At 42.3% G+C, this 21,203-nt stretch overlaps 1 protein-coding gene across 1 annotated transcript in view; it reads left to right on the top strand.

Moving 5' to 3' along the window:
- Nucleotides 1-854: 854 nt before the first annotated feature.
- EDA (ectodysplasin A) overlaps nucleotides 855-21,203 on the top strand; it is a 169,423-nt gene continuing 149,074 nt past the window's right edge. Inside the window, exon 1 of the mRNA XM_067548328.1 lies at nucleotides 855-1,247. Within this exon, the coding sequence (XP_067404429.1) occupies nucleotides 957-1,247 (291 nt within the window). The 5' untranslated portion in view covers nucleotides 855-956. The remainder of the gene's footprint in view (nucleotides 1,248-21,203) is intronic.

Below are 21,203 nucleotides of genomic sequence, written 5' to 3' on the forward strand. Positions count from 1 at the left end.
AAGCAAGAGTGTATTTCATCTTTGCTGTATATTTTCATTGCTTTGAGTAGCAACAACAAGGAAATATTATGTATCCTAAGCTTCAGTCCATTTCTCCCTAAGACTTGCTTGTTTGGACAAGGTGATCTGCATCTTTACCTGACATTGATGATGATATAATTTTAAAATAATGTGGAGGGGCAACTACAGCTGTTGGCAGTATTCTTCCAGACCATGTATTTGTATTATTCAACATGTCTCAGTAGGAAATTAAAGCTATGGACAGTTTTTATGGCAAATAAGGAAATGTGTGCCTATTTATAGGGAAAACCTTTGAAGTAGTGCAGAAAGCCTCTCCCTGTTACTTCGGCCCCTTCATCGTTATGCCTTGGGTTAGATAGCATCGTGAGTGAGAGATCCCTTAACACCAACATTCCATATTCTGCCTTTATTGGTAGTGTGATTTGCTGTTAATAATATGTATGTTCCTATACAAAAATCTCCTGATGATGGAAACAACTTATCAGTGATTTACTGTAAAAAAAAGTACAATATTTTTTAATTACGGAAATCTCAGCTGGGGCCACTAGGCAGTGTTTGGGTTAGGGAGGGACTCCTGGAGTCTGGGCTGTACCCTGTGCCCCTAGGCAGGTTCCTTTCCCCTATATTATGGGAATGCGATGACTGCAGTACGTAAGCCACCAGATCTCGTCTGCCAGGAAAGAGTTAAACAGAGGTCTGGAGAGATAAGGCGGAGTCCCCCAGCTGCCCCGCCTCTAGGCCTTGTCAGGACAAGGGGCCGGGCGTGTCAGAGCCCCTGGCGGCTCCTCCCTCCCACTGGCCGGACTGTGTTCATGCGGCTGTTGGACGTACAGTCCAGCTGCTGCTCTGGCTTGGAGTTTCTCTGTCCCGGCTGAGGATGGAGTAGTAGCGAGTTTTCTTTTTCCTCGCAGGATTCGTCTGCGGTGGTACTGACCATGAGCTCGGAGCTTAGGGAGCTGGCGGCGCCCCGGACTGACGGAGGTGGCTGCGCCTGTGGCCGCCGGGGCAGCGGCGGAGGCAGCTGGCGCCTCTTCTTCTTCGCGCTCTCGCTTGTGCTGCACCTCCTTACCCTGGGCTGCTACCTGGAGCTGCGTTCCGAGGTCCGCCGGGAGCGGGACCCCGCTCCTACCCCTTCTCCCCGTCACGGGGGTACCGCGGCCGCCCCGGGCTCTTCTGGCTCGGCCCGCCTGCATCGCCTCGCCGAACCCACGGACCGCCGCCAGCAGGTGAGTGAGTCACAGGCACTAGGGAACAATGGGGGTGACTCTGGAGCATGGAGGTGTCAGGAGTGGTGAGCACAGAGACGGGTATGGGGGGTGTCCAAGTGTCTGTACTCCTTAGACAACTAGCGTTTTTGCAGCTGCTCTTCAGGACTGATCGGTTCTGGTTTGGAGACAGGTGAGAGTGGCTGGGTACTAGGGAGAACGTCCTGCTGCCGGATATGCTCCCTTCTTGGTCACTGTGACAAATTCTTTGCCTTGAAGAATTTATCCGCCTCCCCAGCACGATGTTGATGTCACCTCATACTAACGCTGGGGCTTCCGTTTCACCTACAAGAGTGAGTTTTTGTCCCTCGCCTATTTTAGGGCTTTTATCACAGGCTTGGCACCATCTGTTTGGAAAGGTGAGTCTGGTCCTTCTCTCCTTCCTCAAAGCAATAGACTTAAGAACATGATGGATTGTGGCTGCAGTTTTGGCATATCATTCATGCCTCTTCTGGCCAGGTGGGTGCATGTTTTCATGGTATCCAGATGGAGGACTATAAAGATAGTTTGAGCAAACATTGCTGAAGTAGGGAATTATGGATGAGAGATCTTATTGCTGTCTTTGGCTAGTATTAAGGAAAATCCTTGCATTTGTCACAAATTACAGAAATTCCAAGTGTCTTATAATGCTATATACTCAAACCCTTTAGCCATGTAGCTTAAGCCTTGTACTTCAGATGTATGTTTAGAGGGACCTCTTCTTTTCTTCCTCCCCTATTGTTTGTAATTTTCTTTCCTGTGACTCCTGGTGATTTAGTACAATACAAGCCTGAAGGGGTGCTTCCATTGACAATTGTCCTGATAAACATTAGAATCTTTCTTGATGCTCTGGGAACAACTTTCTTATCTCTCTCTCCTTCCAGACCAGGTGGTTTTTCAGCAATTCAAGAAGTGTTTATCACTCTGCCTTATAGCAAGCACTCAGTCTCATGAAAGTTTAATAGCTATTTTTATGTCCTTTACAAAGGTTTGATTGCTTTTTTGGTTTTTACAACCCCTGCTACCTGTACTTTCAAAAAAGTGATTGAAATATCGGGAGAAATAATTTTTTTCTGTTTTCATATAGTTATTGATGTTAATCAAATGGTCACTTATCACTTAAATCTAACCTATTTTAAAAAAATGAATTGAGAGTGGTTTCACATACAACTGCTGTTGAACCCTCTGCTAACTTCTATGGTTTTAATTTACACTTTCCTAAGACAATGTTTTCTCCACTGTCTTCTGAAAGATTCACAATAACATCTGAGAAAATTGACTATCCAGAGGGAAGCTTGAAACTATACAACTGACAAGACACAAAGCACTGTCAAACACACAGCAAAAACAAAGATTTTTACTAACATGTAAATTGCTGTAAATATAGGTGTTAATTGTGACAATAGCATGTATGTAATTATCAGACAGACTAAACATTCTGTAACTAATTGTTCTCAAATTTTAACTGCTTAATTTTAAGGTGGAGATTGTATTTATGTAATTCTCTTGCTTCTTCTCATGCCACTTTCCTGGTATTCATTTTTGTGTGCTGCTCTTTCCTCTTCTGTTTTGGGGTGTCTTTGCTTTTTCTCCCATATTGTCCCAAAAGTGGCTTTTGTTGATCAATAATAAGGATGGGGGAAGGAGGAGCTGAATCCGTGCTAACAGCTGCTGGCCTAACTGGCTGAAAGGCTGAGAGGGGGCAGAGCCAAGGCCTAGGTTCAATAAACTGGATTCTTCTCTTCCTTTTCCATCCACTCTCAATTTTCATGCAACAACATTGGAGGAGGTGGAGTCTGAAGCCACTCTTCCTGCCTTGCCATAGGCTAAGCAGGAGTGTGGCTCAGGCTCCTGCTCATCCTGTTCAGGTCATTTCCCCATATGTGGAGCCACTCTATAAACAATGGCTAGTCGGTAAGGTTGCAGGAAGCAGCCTGCTTTTTGTTTAGAATAACTCAAACAGGCCAGTGACTTGTCCTTAAAACTGACCATTCCTATGATTGGAGGTGTAATGGTGGTCCCTGCTGAGCATGAACTTCAGTGACACATTCTCCTACCAGGGTGAAAAGCACAATTGTGGGTGAAGGGGTACTTGTAAAGGAAGCAGTTGTGTACAAAGCATGAAGTGGGAGCCCACGTGGGAGATATTACAGTTGCTGCCCTCGTCATTAAAGAAAAAACAGAGTTGAAAAATCCATGAATTTGGAATCAAATTTTCCAGGACTTGGCAGCTGACCATAAGGCACCAATCTCATTGTTCAAGTCTTTACAAGTCTGCGGTTTTAATGTACTGTATCTGAGCTACAACTGATTATGTGAAACAGACTTTATTGTAGCTACAAACAGTAGAAATAAGCTACCTATGGAAATGAAATAAAAATCTGAGTTCTAACAGTTTTTCATTCTTTATCTTAAGCCTTGTCAATGTAAAATGAATTGAAACGGACTACTTGATATCTTAAATCTTTAGATTGTGCTGTACTGTATTTAGCTATACAATATTACTCCTGCATGCTTGAAGTTCCTCAGGGGCCTTCATGCGAAATGAGATGACTCTTACAAGCTATCCTACTGAACAAGTGCACAATGAAATAATAAAACACAGTGATTCCATTTAGCCAGTTTAAATAGTTAAACCATATGGGCTCAGTTGTATATTGACTTTGGGTAATTCATCAGTTTAGATACAGATTGAGGTCCAAATGTTGTTTGTGCAGTTGAAACACTCCAGGCAAATTAATAGTCTAAATATATTCATTCTTGATTGTGATGAAAATATTCTAAGTAATAATGAGAACATGCAAACACCAATTTAATGGACAGTAGTCTACACTTTTGTCCATGAAGTGCCTAGCTGTAGCACAGTATGTGCATATTCAGAGCATGGTGCCTTTGACCACATGTGTAATTGATAATATTCAGGAATACTCTCCCCTCCTTCTCACCTGTCTTTTTCAAACCCCTTGCAAAGACAAAGGATTACTTCAATCTGTATGGGAAAATAGATATATAAATATACATGCCTTAAAATTTTACATAAACTATTGTGGTTTGAGCACCATGAGTAAAATTTTTGGTAAATAGATATAACTAAAAAATCAACACCAACTGTGCTAAGTAATACAAAATACACAATAGACTTCTGTGATTAAGGTTTCCAGCTGCTTTATAAAACATAATTTTTCAAATGGGGCTATGTTATGTCCCAAGCACAGTCCTATGCATATATTATTATCAAACAATAATCCCAGATTATCAGAGGGATTGTAATATTTGTTGAAATTAAATACATTATATTTCACCTCTTTGATATAGTATTTGTTGCTTATATTCTTTTCTGTATGTCCAGATACCAATAGTAGCTAGCAGTAAGCTGTGAATGCCATCTGAAGAAAATAAAATTGAGCAGGATATTTTTTTAAATTTTTTTCCCAGTGTTTTAAAACATTATTCCACAGCATTTACAATAATCATTAGATATCTGTCTCTAAACTAGTTTTAAATATGCATGGCTTTACTTTCCATGAGTCATAATGCTGATAAATTAAAACAGTATACAGTGAATATGCAAGTATTTATAATCCATCACACTTACTAACAACTAAACGGAAATCTTATTTCAGCACAAATCAAGAGTGGTTACTACTTGCATTGATTTATTGAAGTCATTCAATCTGCTGTAAATACATACAACTTAATTTTTTTTAAAAAGTTTTTCTAATAATTTCCTGCATTTTTTGGGACAGAATCTGCAGTGATGGTCAATATAGATATCTTCATTGGACAGAACAGACTTTTGGCAGGAACCTTGTTTGGCAGAATTCCAAAAAATGACCTCATGACAGGAGTGAGATTTGGCAGTTTAATAACATTCTGCTTTCCTATCTCACAGAGTAGTCAAACATAACTAAATTTAATTTCAGATACAAGGACAGCTTTTTAGTGGCAAAGGTTGAGGAATTGCCATTCTTAACTTTGTTCCAGTAGGTCTACAGTTGCTACTTTATCTTTGCTCTTAGATTGCTGTCATTTTTGATGTTCCATGGTAGGATTTGTTCAGTGAGGTCAAGGCACTGCACAGGTAGTCTGATTTGTCTGAGCTAAAATGGTACAATACAAACAATCTGTTCAAATCAAATTGCTTGACTATGGAAATAGTTCAGCATCTAGGATGTATTAGTCCTGAAGTGCTTACCAAACTCAAAGTGCATTTTCAAAGAATGGACAGCAGGTAGCACCACAGATATAGGCTTAAAATGCACTCATTTCTTCAAATATCTTCTATCCAAATTAATCGTTACAATATTTCACTGTAAAGAAATCATTAATGTGGCATTTGAGCCCTGCAGCATGCATTGAAGGCTCAATTATTTTGAGTGGTATGTTGACTTTTGCCTTTCTAATCCCTGCATTTGCTGATATGCACTGTAAAGTTCTAGAGTACAAATAGTTGCCTAAATTGATTAAACATCACATTAAAAAAAGGATCAAATTGATACTTGCATTAATATGTATGTATGTTTTGGATCACTATTTGACTGAATACAAATACAGTGCATTCCATTTATAAGTATCACATATAAGAATCAACTGCATATAGTGATCAAAACCACTGGGACAAAATCATTCCTTCCCTAATTAAAATACTTTGCTTGTAAGAATCAACCATTTATAATAATCAAATCATCTGGGACAATGTGATTCCTTTAAAAGAAGTACACTCTATTCCTTGAGATATTTATTTCTATAGAGTACAAAAGGGTCTGGGAAACCTGGTATAACAGCAAGAGTCCTTTAATATAAAGAACTTCCAACTTACTTTTATGTGTTTCTGATAGGATCTTGACCATAGTTATCATGAAGTCAGGCTTCTATCTTAGGAACATTTGAATGGGAAGGGACTGAGACTAGTGTAGCCTGTTTCTCAAGGCAATGTTTCTTGGGTATACTCTTCAATTAACTCCCTCTTGAAAAGTAGAATCCCATCTGTACTACACTGTATAGACTGCAGTGATTTAAACCAGTTTGAAACTATTGTGGTAGCTTTTCTCTCTCAGAAATTACCTCAAGATAAGTCACTGGGTGAGAACTCTCTTAAAGAACTGTATCTCCCATCATTTTTTCCCCAAAGTAGTCCTGAAACTTGCTCTAGAGTCTACCTTAAAAACTCTAAATTCACTTTGAATCAGTATGTTCTCTTGCCTCTAATAAGCTGAGCAATTCTTCTAAATAATTCTCTGCTGACATCTAGCCGATGGTGGATTTTGAAGCCTTGCTTTCAACAAATGTAAGGTGAGACTATCGCCCACATGCAACTGCCATAAAAGAAACAAAAAGGTCTCAAAAGCATCCTATTTTTGGAGTTAAATCAACTATCCATCAATTATGACACATCAAACCTTTTCCTGAGACATTCTGGCCTGCTTAGTGAGACTTCTTAATATGTAGCTTAGTTGCTATTAGAGCTTCATATGGAAAAAACACACACAAGCAACAATTTGGTCATCAGTATCTACTCTTATCAACATATAGGATATCTTCCTCAGATGTAGCCTTGGTATTAAAGACCATCTTACATTTATACACCAAGGACAAGCATTTCACCAAGTTTAAAAAAAAATGTGGAGGGGTGGGGGGGAACGGAATGTTGGCTGGGCATCCAGTTGGCATAAATGCTAAGCAGAGGTATTCTCTCATGTCAGTATCTGCAAATCTCTAAGGTAACTTTGTTTTTGTTTTCTCACTGGTTCCATCCAAACAGTTCTTCAGGTTGTAGATAGATTTATAAGACATCAAAACTAGAGATAGGGCAAACCCTCCTCTTTTTACCACTGATGGGTATATCATAACCGTTATTGGGAGATCTATTAATATATGGTTTTTTTGCAACAGACCCTTAGTATCGTTCAGGTTTTCAGCTATGCATTTTGTCTGTTTACTTGGTAGGGCAATGTAGGTGTAGGAATGAAACTTCTGTGAAATAAGATGATTTGGTGTATGTATTACAAAATGTTACTTAGTAACATTGTAACAACTAGATTGCAGTGACTAAATACAACAGGATAACTAGCCATACTTGGAAAGGATTCCTCCACAGCAAGGAACCTTGCTCTGTGCCTTATACCACTTTATTGTCTTGGCAATAAGGTGATAGTGAAGGATGCAAATTATTGATTAGATCAACTTGGGGATGTAGTAGGGAATGATTATAGTAGACTAGCCTTTCTGCGGAGAAAAGGACAGTTGGTTATACAGAGTAGAAAGACTTGATATCGTTGTCCACATACATAAAACTCAGTACTAATACGAATATATATCTTTCTTTAAATTCTGTGGTGGACAGCAATTTTTATTCAGATGTCTAAAAACAATATTTTTAATTTGTATCCCATTCCTTTCTTCAACACATTTCACTAATATTGTAGTATTTTCAGAGATCATCTGCACAGCTCTGCATAAAACTGCCATATTTAGAGAGAGGTGCATTTTAAGTATTTCATTACAATTTTGGTTTAACTACAGTTATATCATTGTATTTGCCTACATCTAGAATTCTTCTTCAAGTTGTGTTGTCCATATATGTATTCCACTGTTGTTTGGGGTGTGCCTAGTGCTCTCAAGCTGGAGACTTCTGATCAGCAGTAGCCGTTGGAATGGCACATGCGCCCTGAGTGCCCTTGTGCTTCAAGGGCATAAATGGTGGGGGCCACCTCAACCATCCCCAGTTCTTTCTCACCACTTGTGGCTACAAGTTGGAACTGCTCATTTCTAGAACACTTTGCAGCCTTCTATTCTGTAAATAGCTTGTAAATAATGGTAGATTAGGTTTAGTATAGGATTTTTGTAAAATTTCCTTTTTCCTGTTGGGAAACCTGTCTGTGTGTACCTTTTTTTTTTTTTTTCCCATTCTTGGAAGGTTTTTGGTACCAATTCAGTCACTGTGACTGACCATAAGTTCCTGGGATTCAAAAACTACTCATTTTGTGAGGCAGTGATGCTATTAAACAATGGCTGTATAAGATGTTTGAACTACCTTGGTGAAGGGCATATTCCAAACAGATGCACCATTTGCAGATCATTTACGAGGAGGACTTGGTGAGCATGGGAGTCTTGCCTTAGGGTGTTCCTCTTTTTGAAAAAAATCATTGCATCCTATCTGACCAATGCATCTGGCCTCTGACCCAAGACTCCTTGCAGAAGAAACTAAGGATGAGAGAAGTACTCCTATAGGTCCATCTTTACAGATTGTTGAAGCTACTACTGTGACCTGGTCTGTGTGTAAAATATAGGTCAACATCACTATGACATTCACAGGTGTGAAAAATCCACTGTATCTTTGTTGATGAATGCGTGTATTGATTAACCAATGCAGTCTATGACTTTAGTTAGAAAAGATTCACTCTTCTGAGGGCTATAGCATCAGCAATATTATTAATATTAAGAGACCTTAGGTACACACGAGAAACAATTCAATTTTATTACAAGTTCCTTTATTAACAAAATCACTAAAATACAATAGCAGAAAGAGAATGCAAAGTCTTTGGCTCTATGACTGGCATCACTCACATCTCCTGCTGGTAGATGCTGGAGTGTCAGTCATTATTCTCCTCCTTTTCATCACTTGTGATTATCCTCCTGTGTCCTGGGCAACACCTTCTATCCTGAGTTATGCTTACGCTTGCTACGACTCATACGTATGCATAAGGGTGTCAACCCCTTCTTCCTTATTTGCAATTCCACACCCCATAATCTTTCCAGTGCTCCACTTTTCATAGGTTATCGTCTTAGTTCTCCTTATTTTTATTAGCATCTACATAGACTAGTCCCCATAATAACCTGCAGTTACTGCAGAATTTCTCATGATGTTATAATTGGTTGTCTTGCAGTCTAGCCGGGTACATTGTGGCATATTTTCTTGAGCCTCACCTACTGGCAATTTTTTTGTGATAATCTTGTAACTTTAGTGGTACAAAGTTATTCCTGGGTCACCTACTTATTTCAACCCTCCTTCCGCCTAAAGCCTAGTATGGCTAAGCTGAAATCTTACAGGCCTCAGCCTACAGGCTTTGCATTACAGCTGTACCTTCCTTATATACCTAACACACTCTCATCACTCAAAAATGCTTATACTCCTATGATCCTATCCTACTTAAACCTCCATCTCACATTAATTAATTATACTTGCCCACAGAAATAAATCCTTTATTAAATTAAACAAATGGCATCATCATTGTAGCTATACTGACCGAAACCTGGTATGGACTCTGCTAGCTTGATAGAAGAATGCTTCTGTTGACGTAGCTACTGTCATTCGGGGAGGTGATGTACGTACAGCAATTGGTAAAACCTCTTCCATTGTTGCAGGGTGTGCCTACACTAAAGGATTATGCCAGTGTAGCTCTGCCACTATGGTCCCTGTAGTGTAGACGTGATCTGTATCTTCTGGCTTGAGGAGTCCATGCTGATTCCTTTCTCTAAGCATATCATCAAAGCCCCAAAACCTTCAGGCCATCTGACATATATGGCAGCTCAAAACTTAAAAAAAAAAAATTCCCTGAGCACCTATACCACTACTGGATTGCTGAGTTACCCTGGCCTTGGATTTGCATCAGCTATCCTCCAGTACTGTGTTGGTGATGCTGGGCTTCTTGGTACAGAGATTACATGATTGCTCACAATTTACTTTTGGATTTTCCTATCCGGTCTTCCCCTTTTGGGAGTCTTCCTCTGTTGCTTCCATTTATGGACTACCATTACAACAGATTGGTGGGTACTGGAAAATATAGAAGTGGGTTATATGACCCAGTTTCACTCCCTACCCCACTCTCACCCATCATTCCTGTCTTTGTTCACAGACCTTTCCCATGAGAGCATGTTGGAACAAGAAGTCCACTCACTTCTGGCTCTGTGTGGAATAGAAGACATATTGTATACTCTTTATGAGGCTCCCTCAGTCTTTCCTTTTTTGAAGCTATTCCACTGTATATATACTTATAGTCATTGGACTAGAGCAGTGGTTCCCAACCTTTTTGAGTGAAAGCCCCACTAGTTAATACTAGGTAAAACACAGGCTCCCCCACCCCTGATCTGCCCCCCTCACCAGCCATAAACAAATATATAGTGATGATAATAATAACACTAAATTACATAAATTAATAATAATAAATTACTCTTTTATCTGAGTAAGAAGCTAAGCCTTCCCTGGCGCAGCTGCCACTGCACACCCCATCTCTTCCCGTCCCTCACGGACTGAGGGTAATAAAGGTGGATGCTGGCAGGCTGGTTGGGGCTGCTCTAGGCACCTACCAGTGCAGGGCTGCTCTGCTCTGGCCGGGTGCCTGGCCAGCTTGGAGCTGCATAGGCTGCTCCTCCGCTCCGGCCAGCTCAAGGCAGGGCTGCTCCTCCGCTCTGGCCAGTGCAGGGCTCAGAGGCCTAAATTACCTCAATATTACTGAAGCCTCACAGACCCCTGGTAATCTTTGGTGCCCCTGCAAGGGGGCCATGCACCACAGGTTGGGAACCATTGGACTAGAGAAACAGAATGGGAGTAAGTGACTCTGTAGCCTGATGGTTAGGTTGCCCACCTGGGAGATGGAAGGCCCAGGGTCCAATCTTGACTCCAGTGACTCTAACCATTTCCCATTGGCTAGTTTAGGTGACTTTCTCTCCCCATGCACTGTATATGGAGCCTAAGACCTAACTCAGGGTTTGCGGATTGTAAAGTAGTTCCTTTGATTTTTTTTTTTTTTCTTTTTTCTAGGTGTCTGAAGATTAGGCATTGCCATGCTGAGTGTCACAATGTCCAAGTCTTTTTATGAATCTGGGCCAAAGAGCCTACTTATTGAAATAGCTTACCTTAGATGGCAGGGCATCCGGGTATTCATAGATTCCAAGCCCAGAAGGAACCATTGTGATCTAGTCTCTGGCCCCCATATAGCACAAGCCATAGAACTTCCGCAAAATAATTCTTAGAGCATATTTCTTAGGCTATGTCTTCACTGACGGCGGCAAATTCGCCACCGTCAGATCAACTTCTCTGGATTGACTGAGCGGTCAGTGAAGACCCGCTCAGTCGATCCAGAAATCGACATACTAAGACCACCTTCTCAAGTGGCGCAGTGCAGTGAAGACGGTGCGCAGAAGAGAAGCACAGCAGTCGACAGGAGTTACGCAAGTTTTTTGCGTGGCTTGCGTAACTCTGGTCGACTGCCGCCGAATCTCAGAGGTAAGAGAAGACAAACCCTTAGAAAAACAACCCATCTTGATTTTAAAATTGCCAGTGATGGAGAATCCATTACAAACTTTGGTAAATTATTCCAATGGTTAATTACTCTCACTGTTAACAATTTATGCTTTATTTAAAGTCTGAATTTGTCTAGTTTCAACTTCCAGCCATTGAATCATGTTATGCCTTTTTTGTTAGATTGAAAAGCCCATAATTAAATATTTGTTTCCCATGTTGATACTCATAGACTGTAATCAAGTCACTCTTGAACCTTCTCTTTGTTAAGCTAAATATTAAGCTCCTTGTGTCTATCGCTATAAGGCATGTTTTTAATCCTTTAATCAGTCTCATAGCTCTTCTCTGAACTCTCTCCAGTTTATCAATATCCTTCTTGAATTGCGGGCACCAGAACTCCACACAGTATTCCAGCAGCCGTTGCACCAGTGCTAAATGCAGAGGTATAACAACCTCTCTACTCCTACTTCGGATTCCCCAGTTTATGCATCCCAGATTGCAGTAGGTCTTCTGGCCTCGGTGTCACACTGGGAGCTCACGTTCAGCAGATTATCCAAGATGACCCCCAAATCTCTTTCTACATGCCAGGATAGAATCCCCCATCCTGTAAGTAAAACTACATTCTTTGGTTTTAGATGCATATAGTTACATTGTTTGCTTGTGCCCAGTTTACCAAGTGATCTAGATGAGTTTTAAAAAATTTTAAATGGAGGCCTCCCCCTCCTCCCCCGGTGGACTTTGTGTAACAATTGTGCATCCTCTTCCCCCGAACTCCCCCACACACACAAACTTTCAGAAAAAAACCAGGGCCTACATATATCAATAGCGGCTGACATCTCACACAAAATTGAAAATAAGCATTCTAACAAAATAATAATTAAAGTCCCATGCTGCTTACCTGATTAGTGTGAGGAGTGCATTTGTTTTTTGCAGCAGAGAATCTCCATTCTTGGCTGTATTCCTGAGATGGCAATCTGAAGATCCCCTTCTACTTGAAGAGTAGATCAGTATTTGTTCTTAATGGAAACCAGAGCAGAAAAGGCTGTTTTGCCCAAGTAGATTGACGCAAAAAGGATTAAAATATTCATTGAATCTTCTGATAATGCAGGATACTCTGCAGCGACTGACAGCCAGAACTTACTTAGCAGGGTCGAAGCAAACACTGTCTTCAGTGTTCAGTCACTTGACAAGTCCAGAAGGGCTTCATCAGCCTCTGGTGACAGACTGCTGGTTGCGGTAGTTGCAAAGGGTTGACGAATGTAATCCTACTTATCAAGAGTTAAATGTCAAAGTATTTCTTAAGGTGGGTGCTGAGGTTTGTGAGATGACCCCCAATTATTGTTTTCACAAGTTCAGATTCAAGTTCGTTTTCCTGTAAAAATTAATCCAACCATGGAAACATATCAAAATTGCCACTTTCCAACCGTTCCCTCCAGTGGTCAAGTTTCTTTAAAAAGCCATAGATCTTGTCACAGAATGTTGGTGTTGGGACCCTGAAGTGAGACATTCAGCACATTTAGTTTTTTCAGAAATATCCACCAAGTATGCTAAATTTGATAACCACTTAGAATCAGTGAAGTATTCTGCATATGATGACCTAGTGCTAAGAAGAAACAAACGCAGCTCATCTCTCACCTCAAACAAATGCATTGGGAATTTCCTTCGTGACAGCCACCATACTTCTATATAAGAGCAGCGATTCATGTTCGGAATCCATTTCCTTGTACAACATTGCAAACAATCCTGAATATTTGGGTCGAGACTTTACAAAGTTTACAATTTTTACTGCCATTTGCAGAACACAATTAAGTTCTGGCTCAAGCTTCTTAGAAGCCAGAGCTTCCCTGTGTATGACACAATTCATGAAAAGAACATGTGGTGCCACTTCCAGAACTTTTGCTTTTAATCCAGTCTTTCCCCATCATAGCACCAGCTCCATCTGTGCATACACCTACACATCATTCCCACTTCAAACCTTCTTTATGCATTACTTTGTCAATATTGCAAAATATTTCTTGTCCTGTTGTCTTTCCTGGCAGTGAAATACAAAATAATAAATCCTCATGTAGTTTCCCCTCATAGCAATATCTTATGAAATTACGAGTAGCTGGGCTGAATCAGAGAGGTCTGTAGATTTGTCAATTTGCAAGGTAAATTTGGGGCTCTTTTTAACACGTTCGATAAGCTGAATCTTTATATCTATAGAAATATCTTCAATGCGTCTTGCAACAGTGTCATTGGACAAAGGAACAGCTTCAAGTGGAGTTGCAAATTTATCTCCATGCATAATACGACACATTGCTACTGCAGCTGGAAGAACTAGCATTTCTCTGATTGTGTGTGGCTTTTTAGCTATTAGGTATGAAAGTGAATAGGATGCTCGAAGTGCATTTATAGGTGTTGTTTGTCTGCTCATTACAGCCCATTGACCTTTCAGTTCTTATTCTTTTCGCTGAAAAAACTCAACTGACTTGTCAGCATTTTTAGAGTGCAAATGCCTCCTTAGCTTTATGGGTTTCATGCTGTCTTGCACTAGCACCTCTGATCATAAGACACACTGTGGGTTCTGCTCACCTTCAGTAAGCAAGTAGGTGAAGCCATACTGAATATATTTGTCTTGATGTTTTCTCCATTTAACTTTCTGCATCAGGACCGTACATTTCTGTTTCACTGTAGTGGCTTGCATTTTACTGTCATCTACTGGGACTTCATCAGACGTTGAAGCACTTTCATGGCCATCCCTGTTTGTCTCTTCAGGTGTTTTTTGTTTTCATTTGCTTGAATGAGCCAATGATCCATTTTATCAAAACCACAGTAGCAAACAACACAAATGTGTGAGGGGCAGTGATGCTAACACCACGTGGTAGGTGTCTGAATTTGAATGGCGTAACAAATTTGAATGGCTGCAGAGCGACAGCAGCATGAGGAGCAGCAGCAGCAGTGTGGGGCGGGAGGAGCAGCAGCAGTAGTGTAGGGAGCATGCCCAGTAGCGGTGGTGGGGCTGGAGAGGGAAGCAGCTGTGCGAAGTGCGGAGCATGGAGCTGGATCGACTGTTACCCGCTCTGCCAGGCTGAGAATGGGGCTCGGTCGCAGTGGGGACCCCGGATGCCTCACACAGGCAGCTCCAGATAAGTATTAAGGGTCCCCCACCCCCAGGAGGGAAGCTGAGGTTGGGGGAGGCTGCTGTGGGCGGCAGGCCAGGCACTGCTGGTGGAGCAGGGGACAGTGCCGGTCCAGCTCCATGCTCTGCACTTTGCGCAGCTGCTTCCCTCTCCAGCCTCCCCGCTGCTGCCAGGCACGCTCCCTGCTCCCCATGTTGCTGCCACTGCTCCCTGGTGCCTCACATGGGCAGCCCCAGGTAAGTGTTGGGGGTGGGAGACCCTTAGGAGGGGAGTGGAGACGGGGAGGCTGCCCCTCTCTCAACACCTGCCCAGCGACAGCAGCAGGGGGCTGGAGAAGGAAGCAACTGGAAGTTGGACTGGCTCTGTCCCCCACTTCGCCAGTAGTGCTGGACCCACCACCTGCAGCAGCTTCCCCCAAGCTCTGCCCATGGTGCCCCCTGATCCATCTCGGGGGGAGAGGGGTATCCCCCATTTTGAGAACCGCTGATCTAGATTGCTCTGAATCAGTGATCTGTCCTCTTTGTTATTTACCACTCACCCAATTATTTTCTCATTTGCAAACGTTATCAATTATTTCATGTTTTCTTCCAGATCGTTGATAGATGTTATATAATGCAGGGCCAAAAAACCATCTCTGTAGAACCCACTGGAGGTAGACCTGCCCAATGATGTTCCCTGTTTAGTTATATTTGGAGACTGTGATGGGATCCCTGGGGTGCAACCTGGAACTAGGATACTGTTGTGCCCCCTTAACTCTTCAGCCTGGTCTCTGTCTCACAACACTTTGCTACTGACAAACAACAAACCCCTCCAGGCATTGTTATCACCTAGCACAACATCATGTGGAGCCCCACATCCAGCTAGATTGCATGGCTGCTCTCAGAGCCACTCATGAATCAGAGAGAAAGGCTCCAGCCACTTCCCTCCAGTTCTCCACGTTTGCACCCCAGAACTGTATTGTCTTACACTGCTCAGAAACCTGGCCATTGTAATTTCACTACCCAGTCTGCCTCTCCCTCAGTTGAGTAAGTAGCATCTTAACTTCATTCATTTTATATCTGTCTCTTGCAGAAACTAATGGAATACGTAATGGAAAACACAGAATTTTTCTCTTGTGTTTTCAAGAGAAAGCCCTGTCTCCCATAAAGAGGAGTTCTCTTCTATAAGACAGCTAATGTTGTTATGCCAATTTTTAAAATGGGTAAATGGGATGACCCAGGTAATTAGGCTATGTCTACACAGCAAAGAAAACCCTGCATCTGGCCCATGCCAGTCAACTTGGGCGAATGGGGCTCAGGCTATGCGGCTGTTTCATTGCTGTGTAGATTTCTGGCTCTGACTGGAGCCTGAGCTCTGGGACCCTCCCACTCTGCTGGGTCATAGAGCCTGGGCCTCAGCCTAAGCCCAGAAGTCTGCACAGCAATTAAAAAGCCCCAGAGTCTGAGCTGGCTAGCATGGGTCAACCGTGGGTTTTTCTGTTCTGTGTAGACATACCCTTTGAGGCTTCTCAGCCTGACATCTCAGGCGTAATGAAGCAGTTGATAACAGGACTCTGCTACAAAGGGTAGTGACTTTGCGAAATGTGCAGGACATACTGGATGGGTTTGCCACAATGGGGTTCCCAAATTGTGGGGGGGGGCTATTGATGGCATGCACATCCCTGTCTTAGCGCCTGACCACCTTGCAACAGAGTATATAAACCGCAAGGGGTACTTTTCAATGGTGTTGCAGGCCCTTGTGGATCACAGGGGTCGTTTCACTGACATCTGTGTAGGGTAGTCTGGAAGGTGCATGATGTGCGCATATTTAGGAACTCGGGTCTGTTCACAAACTTGCTGGCGGGCACTTTTTTCCCAAACTGAAAAATTAACATCGGGGATGTGGAAATGCCAATAGTGATCCTGGGGGATCCTGCTTACCCCTTGCTCCCTTGGGTAATGAAACCCTACACTGGGCACCTTGACACATGTATTGAAACGCTGCAAATTTTTATTTATGAACATTCTGGTGTGTGTTGGGAGGGTTGTTTAATTCACAGTTTAAAGTGATATTCAGCAACTGTAGTTGCTTGCAGTACAGTTCTTAATGGGGTCGCTGTGTCTTTCTGCTTGCCTCCACCGGGGTGGAGTGCACCACATACTGCAGTCTGCCCAGCCTCCTCCTAGGCTGCTTGGGGGTGGGGGAGGGCAGCAAAGCGATAGGTGGAGGAGTGTTCTGGAGAGGCTGCAGTGGGACTCTGTCCTGCCGCCACTCTTCTTGTAGCTCCAGAAGATGCCTGAGCATGTCAGCTTGATTCCGCGTTATTCGCAGTATCTCCTGCTGCGTACTGCGCTCCTGCTCCAGCTGCTCCTGCTCCTGCACATGTTTATGCTCTATGTCCATGCTTGGAGCTCTGTTTCTGAGACCGCGGAGGTGTTCATGAGCTCGCCAAATGTCGTCCTGCAATTTTTTTTTCCTCTTTCTGATCTGGGAAAGTCTTTCTGCAGCAGTTCTGGCGGGGGGGTCCAAGTCCGAGGTGTCTACAGAAGGACAATAAATGCACAATGTTGCCATTGTTAGCAGACCCAAAGAACTGACGCAACTGCTACAATGTAAAAAATATTCCCCTTAGTGTGCAGGAGGCTAAGCCAGACCCGCATTCTATTCTGGACATCTCAGAAGGGTTGGATCACTCTGCCGTTAAAGAGATGGTAAGCCAGGGGCCCTTTAATCTGTTAGAGAGAGGCTTACTTATTGGTGGTAACCACAGTCCAAAATTAATGTATGAGAGGGGTGACCTGGCGCCCCAGTTATATTCAGAGGAACGGTTTGGGAGGAGGTGGGCAGAGTTGATCAGAGGACACCGTGGGTTAATTGTATCATCAGATACCTTTGGACAATTATTGAACTGACTCAGTATGCCCATAGAAAGGGGACTAGAGGAGTAAAGGGTATCGACTGTATACTTCAGGTACTATAAACATGCGCCGTCTTCCCTAGGTGACAATGAGCGATATCAGTCTCCTGAGGGTAACGCAGGAGGAAGGGGAAGATTTGCTGCATGCAGCGGGGTACAGGCCTGGCCCTTATGCTGCTATGCTGTGTTCCGCCATGATTCCAGCTCATTTGATTGCAAGGTGGCACTGAAAAGTATCCTACCGTGGTGGAAGAAATAATGTTGTCCTCCCCAGAAACCTTGTGCAAAGGGTAACAGATTACCTGCATGAGAGTTTCCTGGAGATATTGACTGATGATTCTCAGAGCATACCTCTGCACATAAATAATCTGTTCCGGGAGTAACCCTGTAGTCAAGGCTGTTAAAACCCAGAACCCCTCCCCCCCCCCCCCCCCCCCGATTAAAAAGGCCATTTTAGACATTGGATCAAGGACATACCAGCTAAGAAGAAAAAAGCTCACCAGATGTGCTTTCCCTGGGATCCCGATCATTATTGCTGTCCTGTGTGTTTCAGGACTGCACTGGGGTCAGGAATAGGTCCTGGCTGTCTGGGAGAATGGACACCCTGCTCTCCTCCTCGTCCACAGAGTCCTCGTCCTTCTCCCTGGACTGGGATCCAGCGGAGGTGTCGATGCTGCGTGGCGGCACTGTGGTGGGGTCGCTGCCAAGAACTGCATGCAGCTCCTTGTAGAAGTGGCATGTTTTGGGCGAGGAGCCCTAGCTTCCCTAGCTTTCTGATATGCCTGCCATAGCTCTTTGATCTTCACACGTCACTGCTGCTCATCCCTGTTGTGCCCCTTCTCCAACATGCCCTGGGATATCTTCCTGTATATGTCCAAATTTCTTTTGCTGGCTCTGAGCTGAGCCATAATGGGCTCTTCACCCCACAGACCGATGAGATCCAAGACCTCTGGTCAACTCCATGCCGGTGCACGTTTGGGCCTTGCAGTCGCCATGATGAGTTCAGCTACAAAGCTCTCTCCATGCTGGCTACAGAGGAAATGAAAATTCAAATTTTCTCAGGGCTTGAGGGAAGTAGCTATTTCCTGTTTGCGTGGCCACATAACAGCAGAGCGCGAATGTCCAGGGCGGTCGCAACGGGGCATTATGGGATAGCTACTGGAGGCCATTGACATCAAATTTCATTATGCTCTGTCTATACTGATGCAAATTCGACCCATGAAATTTGAATTACGTGTTATGCCACTTGTGGAGGTGGTTTTATTAGGTCGACTTTTACCGCACTTTAAGTCGACGGAACTAATGTGCCAGTGTAGACACATGCTTTAGGAGTTTAATGTAAGCATCCTTGTAGGGGGGAAAATACCAAAGAAAGTCACCACAATAGCATTTAACTTCACAAAGGGGAACTACACAAAAATGAGGAAGCTAGTTAAATGGAAATTAAAAGGAACAGTCATAAGAGTGAAATGCCTGCAAACTACATGGAGACTATTTTAAAACACCATAATACAGACTCATACTAAATGTATACCTCAAATAAAACAAAAACAAAACAAACAAATAAACAAAACCCAAAAGGTAAGATGGCCAAAAAATTCCACCACGGCTAAGTAGCAAACTGAAAGAGGTGTTTTAGAGGGTTTGTTTTTTTTTGTTTTTGTTTTTTGTTTTGCTTTTAAAGGGGAAAAAAGAAAGGAGCATAAACTCTGGCAAGTAAAATGTAGAAGTATAAGGCAGGCCAAGAAAGAATTTGAAGAGCAACTAGCTAAAGATACAAAAACTAACGAATTTTTTTAAAGCACATCAGAAGCAGGAAGTCTGCAGTCAGTGAGACCACTGGGTGATTGAGGTGCTAAAGGAGCACTTAAGGACGACAAGGCCATTGATGAGAAGCTAAATTAAATCTTCACTGCAGAGGACATGAGGGAGATCCTCACACCCGAGTCACTCTTTTTAGGTCATAAATCTGAAGAATTTTCCCAGCTTGAGGTGTCAATAGAGGAGGTTTTAGAACAAATTGATAAATTAAACAGTAATAAGTCACCAGGACCAGATGGTATTCACCCAAGAGTTCTGAAGAAACTGAAATATGAAACTGCAGGATGCTAACTGTGGTATGTAACCTATTGTTTAAATCTGCCTCTGTACAAAATAACTGAATGATAGCTAGTATAATTCCAATTTTTTAAAAAGGCTCCAGGGGCAATCCTGGCCCTTGGCAATTACAGGCCAGTAAGCTGAACTTCAGTACCAAGCAAATTGGTTGAAACTATAGTAAAGAACAGAGTTATTGGACACACAGAACAGGTAATCAACAAGTGATCCATCCTGTTGCCCATTCCCAGCTTGTGGCAAACAAACTTTTATTTGCTTCTTCTAGCGATGTGTAGAAAAAGCCCTAATGGGGACAGATGGCTGTGTAGTACTGTCTAATTATATCTTTCAAAATTTGCAGATTTTGCTTGACCAGCTTTCTTTGTGTTACTTAAAGAACAGAACTAAGAATTAGGAAATCTAAATTCTGTTCCCAACTTTGCCCCAGCCCTTCTGTGGGAAAGGGGGCAAATCACTAAATTTTCCTTCAGTTTTCCCATTTGTAAAATGAAGATAATCTTCGCTATTTTACACTGGTAGTGATGACGATTAATTACCTGTTTGCAACACATAGAAGTTGCCATAAAAGAGTATTGTAAAGGAACTAAAACTTTACAAAAAGCTTATATGGTTCTTGGCATCTACTTCATGCCTGTGGGCTCAATACAATTAATCCAGGACATAATTCTAAAATTAACATTTTCCTAAACCCACCAAGGATCCTGCTGAGATACTGCCAGCTATTACCTATGTCCAATGAAAGAGGATAAACCATTAAGATAATACATCAAACTGTCATTGTGAGACCTGCATTGCCATTATAACATTAAAACTGACTTCATACAAATTCTCATTTGTATGATGTAAACACAGAATGAATAATTTAAATCCTGTTTTTTATGAAATTGGAGATAATTTCCATTGTAGACCAGGATTTTATGGTGATTTGGTCAAAACTGAAATCACTAGAATTATGGGATGTCTATCCAAAAGAGATTGTAAGAATGCCTGATTTTTTTTTCCCCCATCAGACTTTATTGTAAAGGAGACCAACCTAGAAAACTTACATCAACAGATAAGTTACTGAATGAACCTCTGAAAGCATGTGTGTGGGGTGGGGATGGGGGGTGGGGGGGAAGGTATAGTGGAAAGACTGATTTTTTTAATTATAGCTGTCACTACCACTCCACCTATAATAATGTGCTAAATTAATTTTTGTCCAGAGCCTTTGAATCAAGTATGGACTTGTTGGTGCTTGCTAACTTTCCTTGGTATTTTTTAATGCCTATATAGCACCTGTTAATGCTGTCTCAGGTGATGGTGAGATACATCAGGTTAGCACTCCATAAGAGAGCAGAGGATAACCTGCTGTCCTCCCAGCTCAGTCTGTTTTGCAGTATAAACCAGTGACCAGGTATCAAGCCCTGGGAGTAAAATTTTCAAAATTGCCTAATTCATACTGAGAGTTAATAACACTTAAAAACTCAAGTGCCCATGTCACTTTTGAGAGTAGGACTTAGGTTCCTAAGTAACTTATGGGTAAAAAGTGCCTGGACTCTAACATCATATTGTGCATCACAATT

The sequence above is a fragment of the Emydura macquarii genome, unplaced genomic scaffold, assembly GCF_026122565.2.
Source record: "Emydura macquarii macquarii isolate MOO-44397 ecotype Brisbane River unplaced genomic scaffold, CSIRO-AGI_Emac_v2 contig_1253, whole genome shotgun sequence".
NCBI lineage: Eukaryota > Metazoa > Chordata > Testudines > Chelidae > Emydura > Emydura macquarii.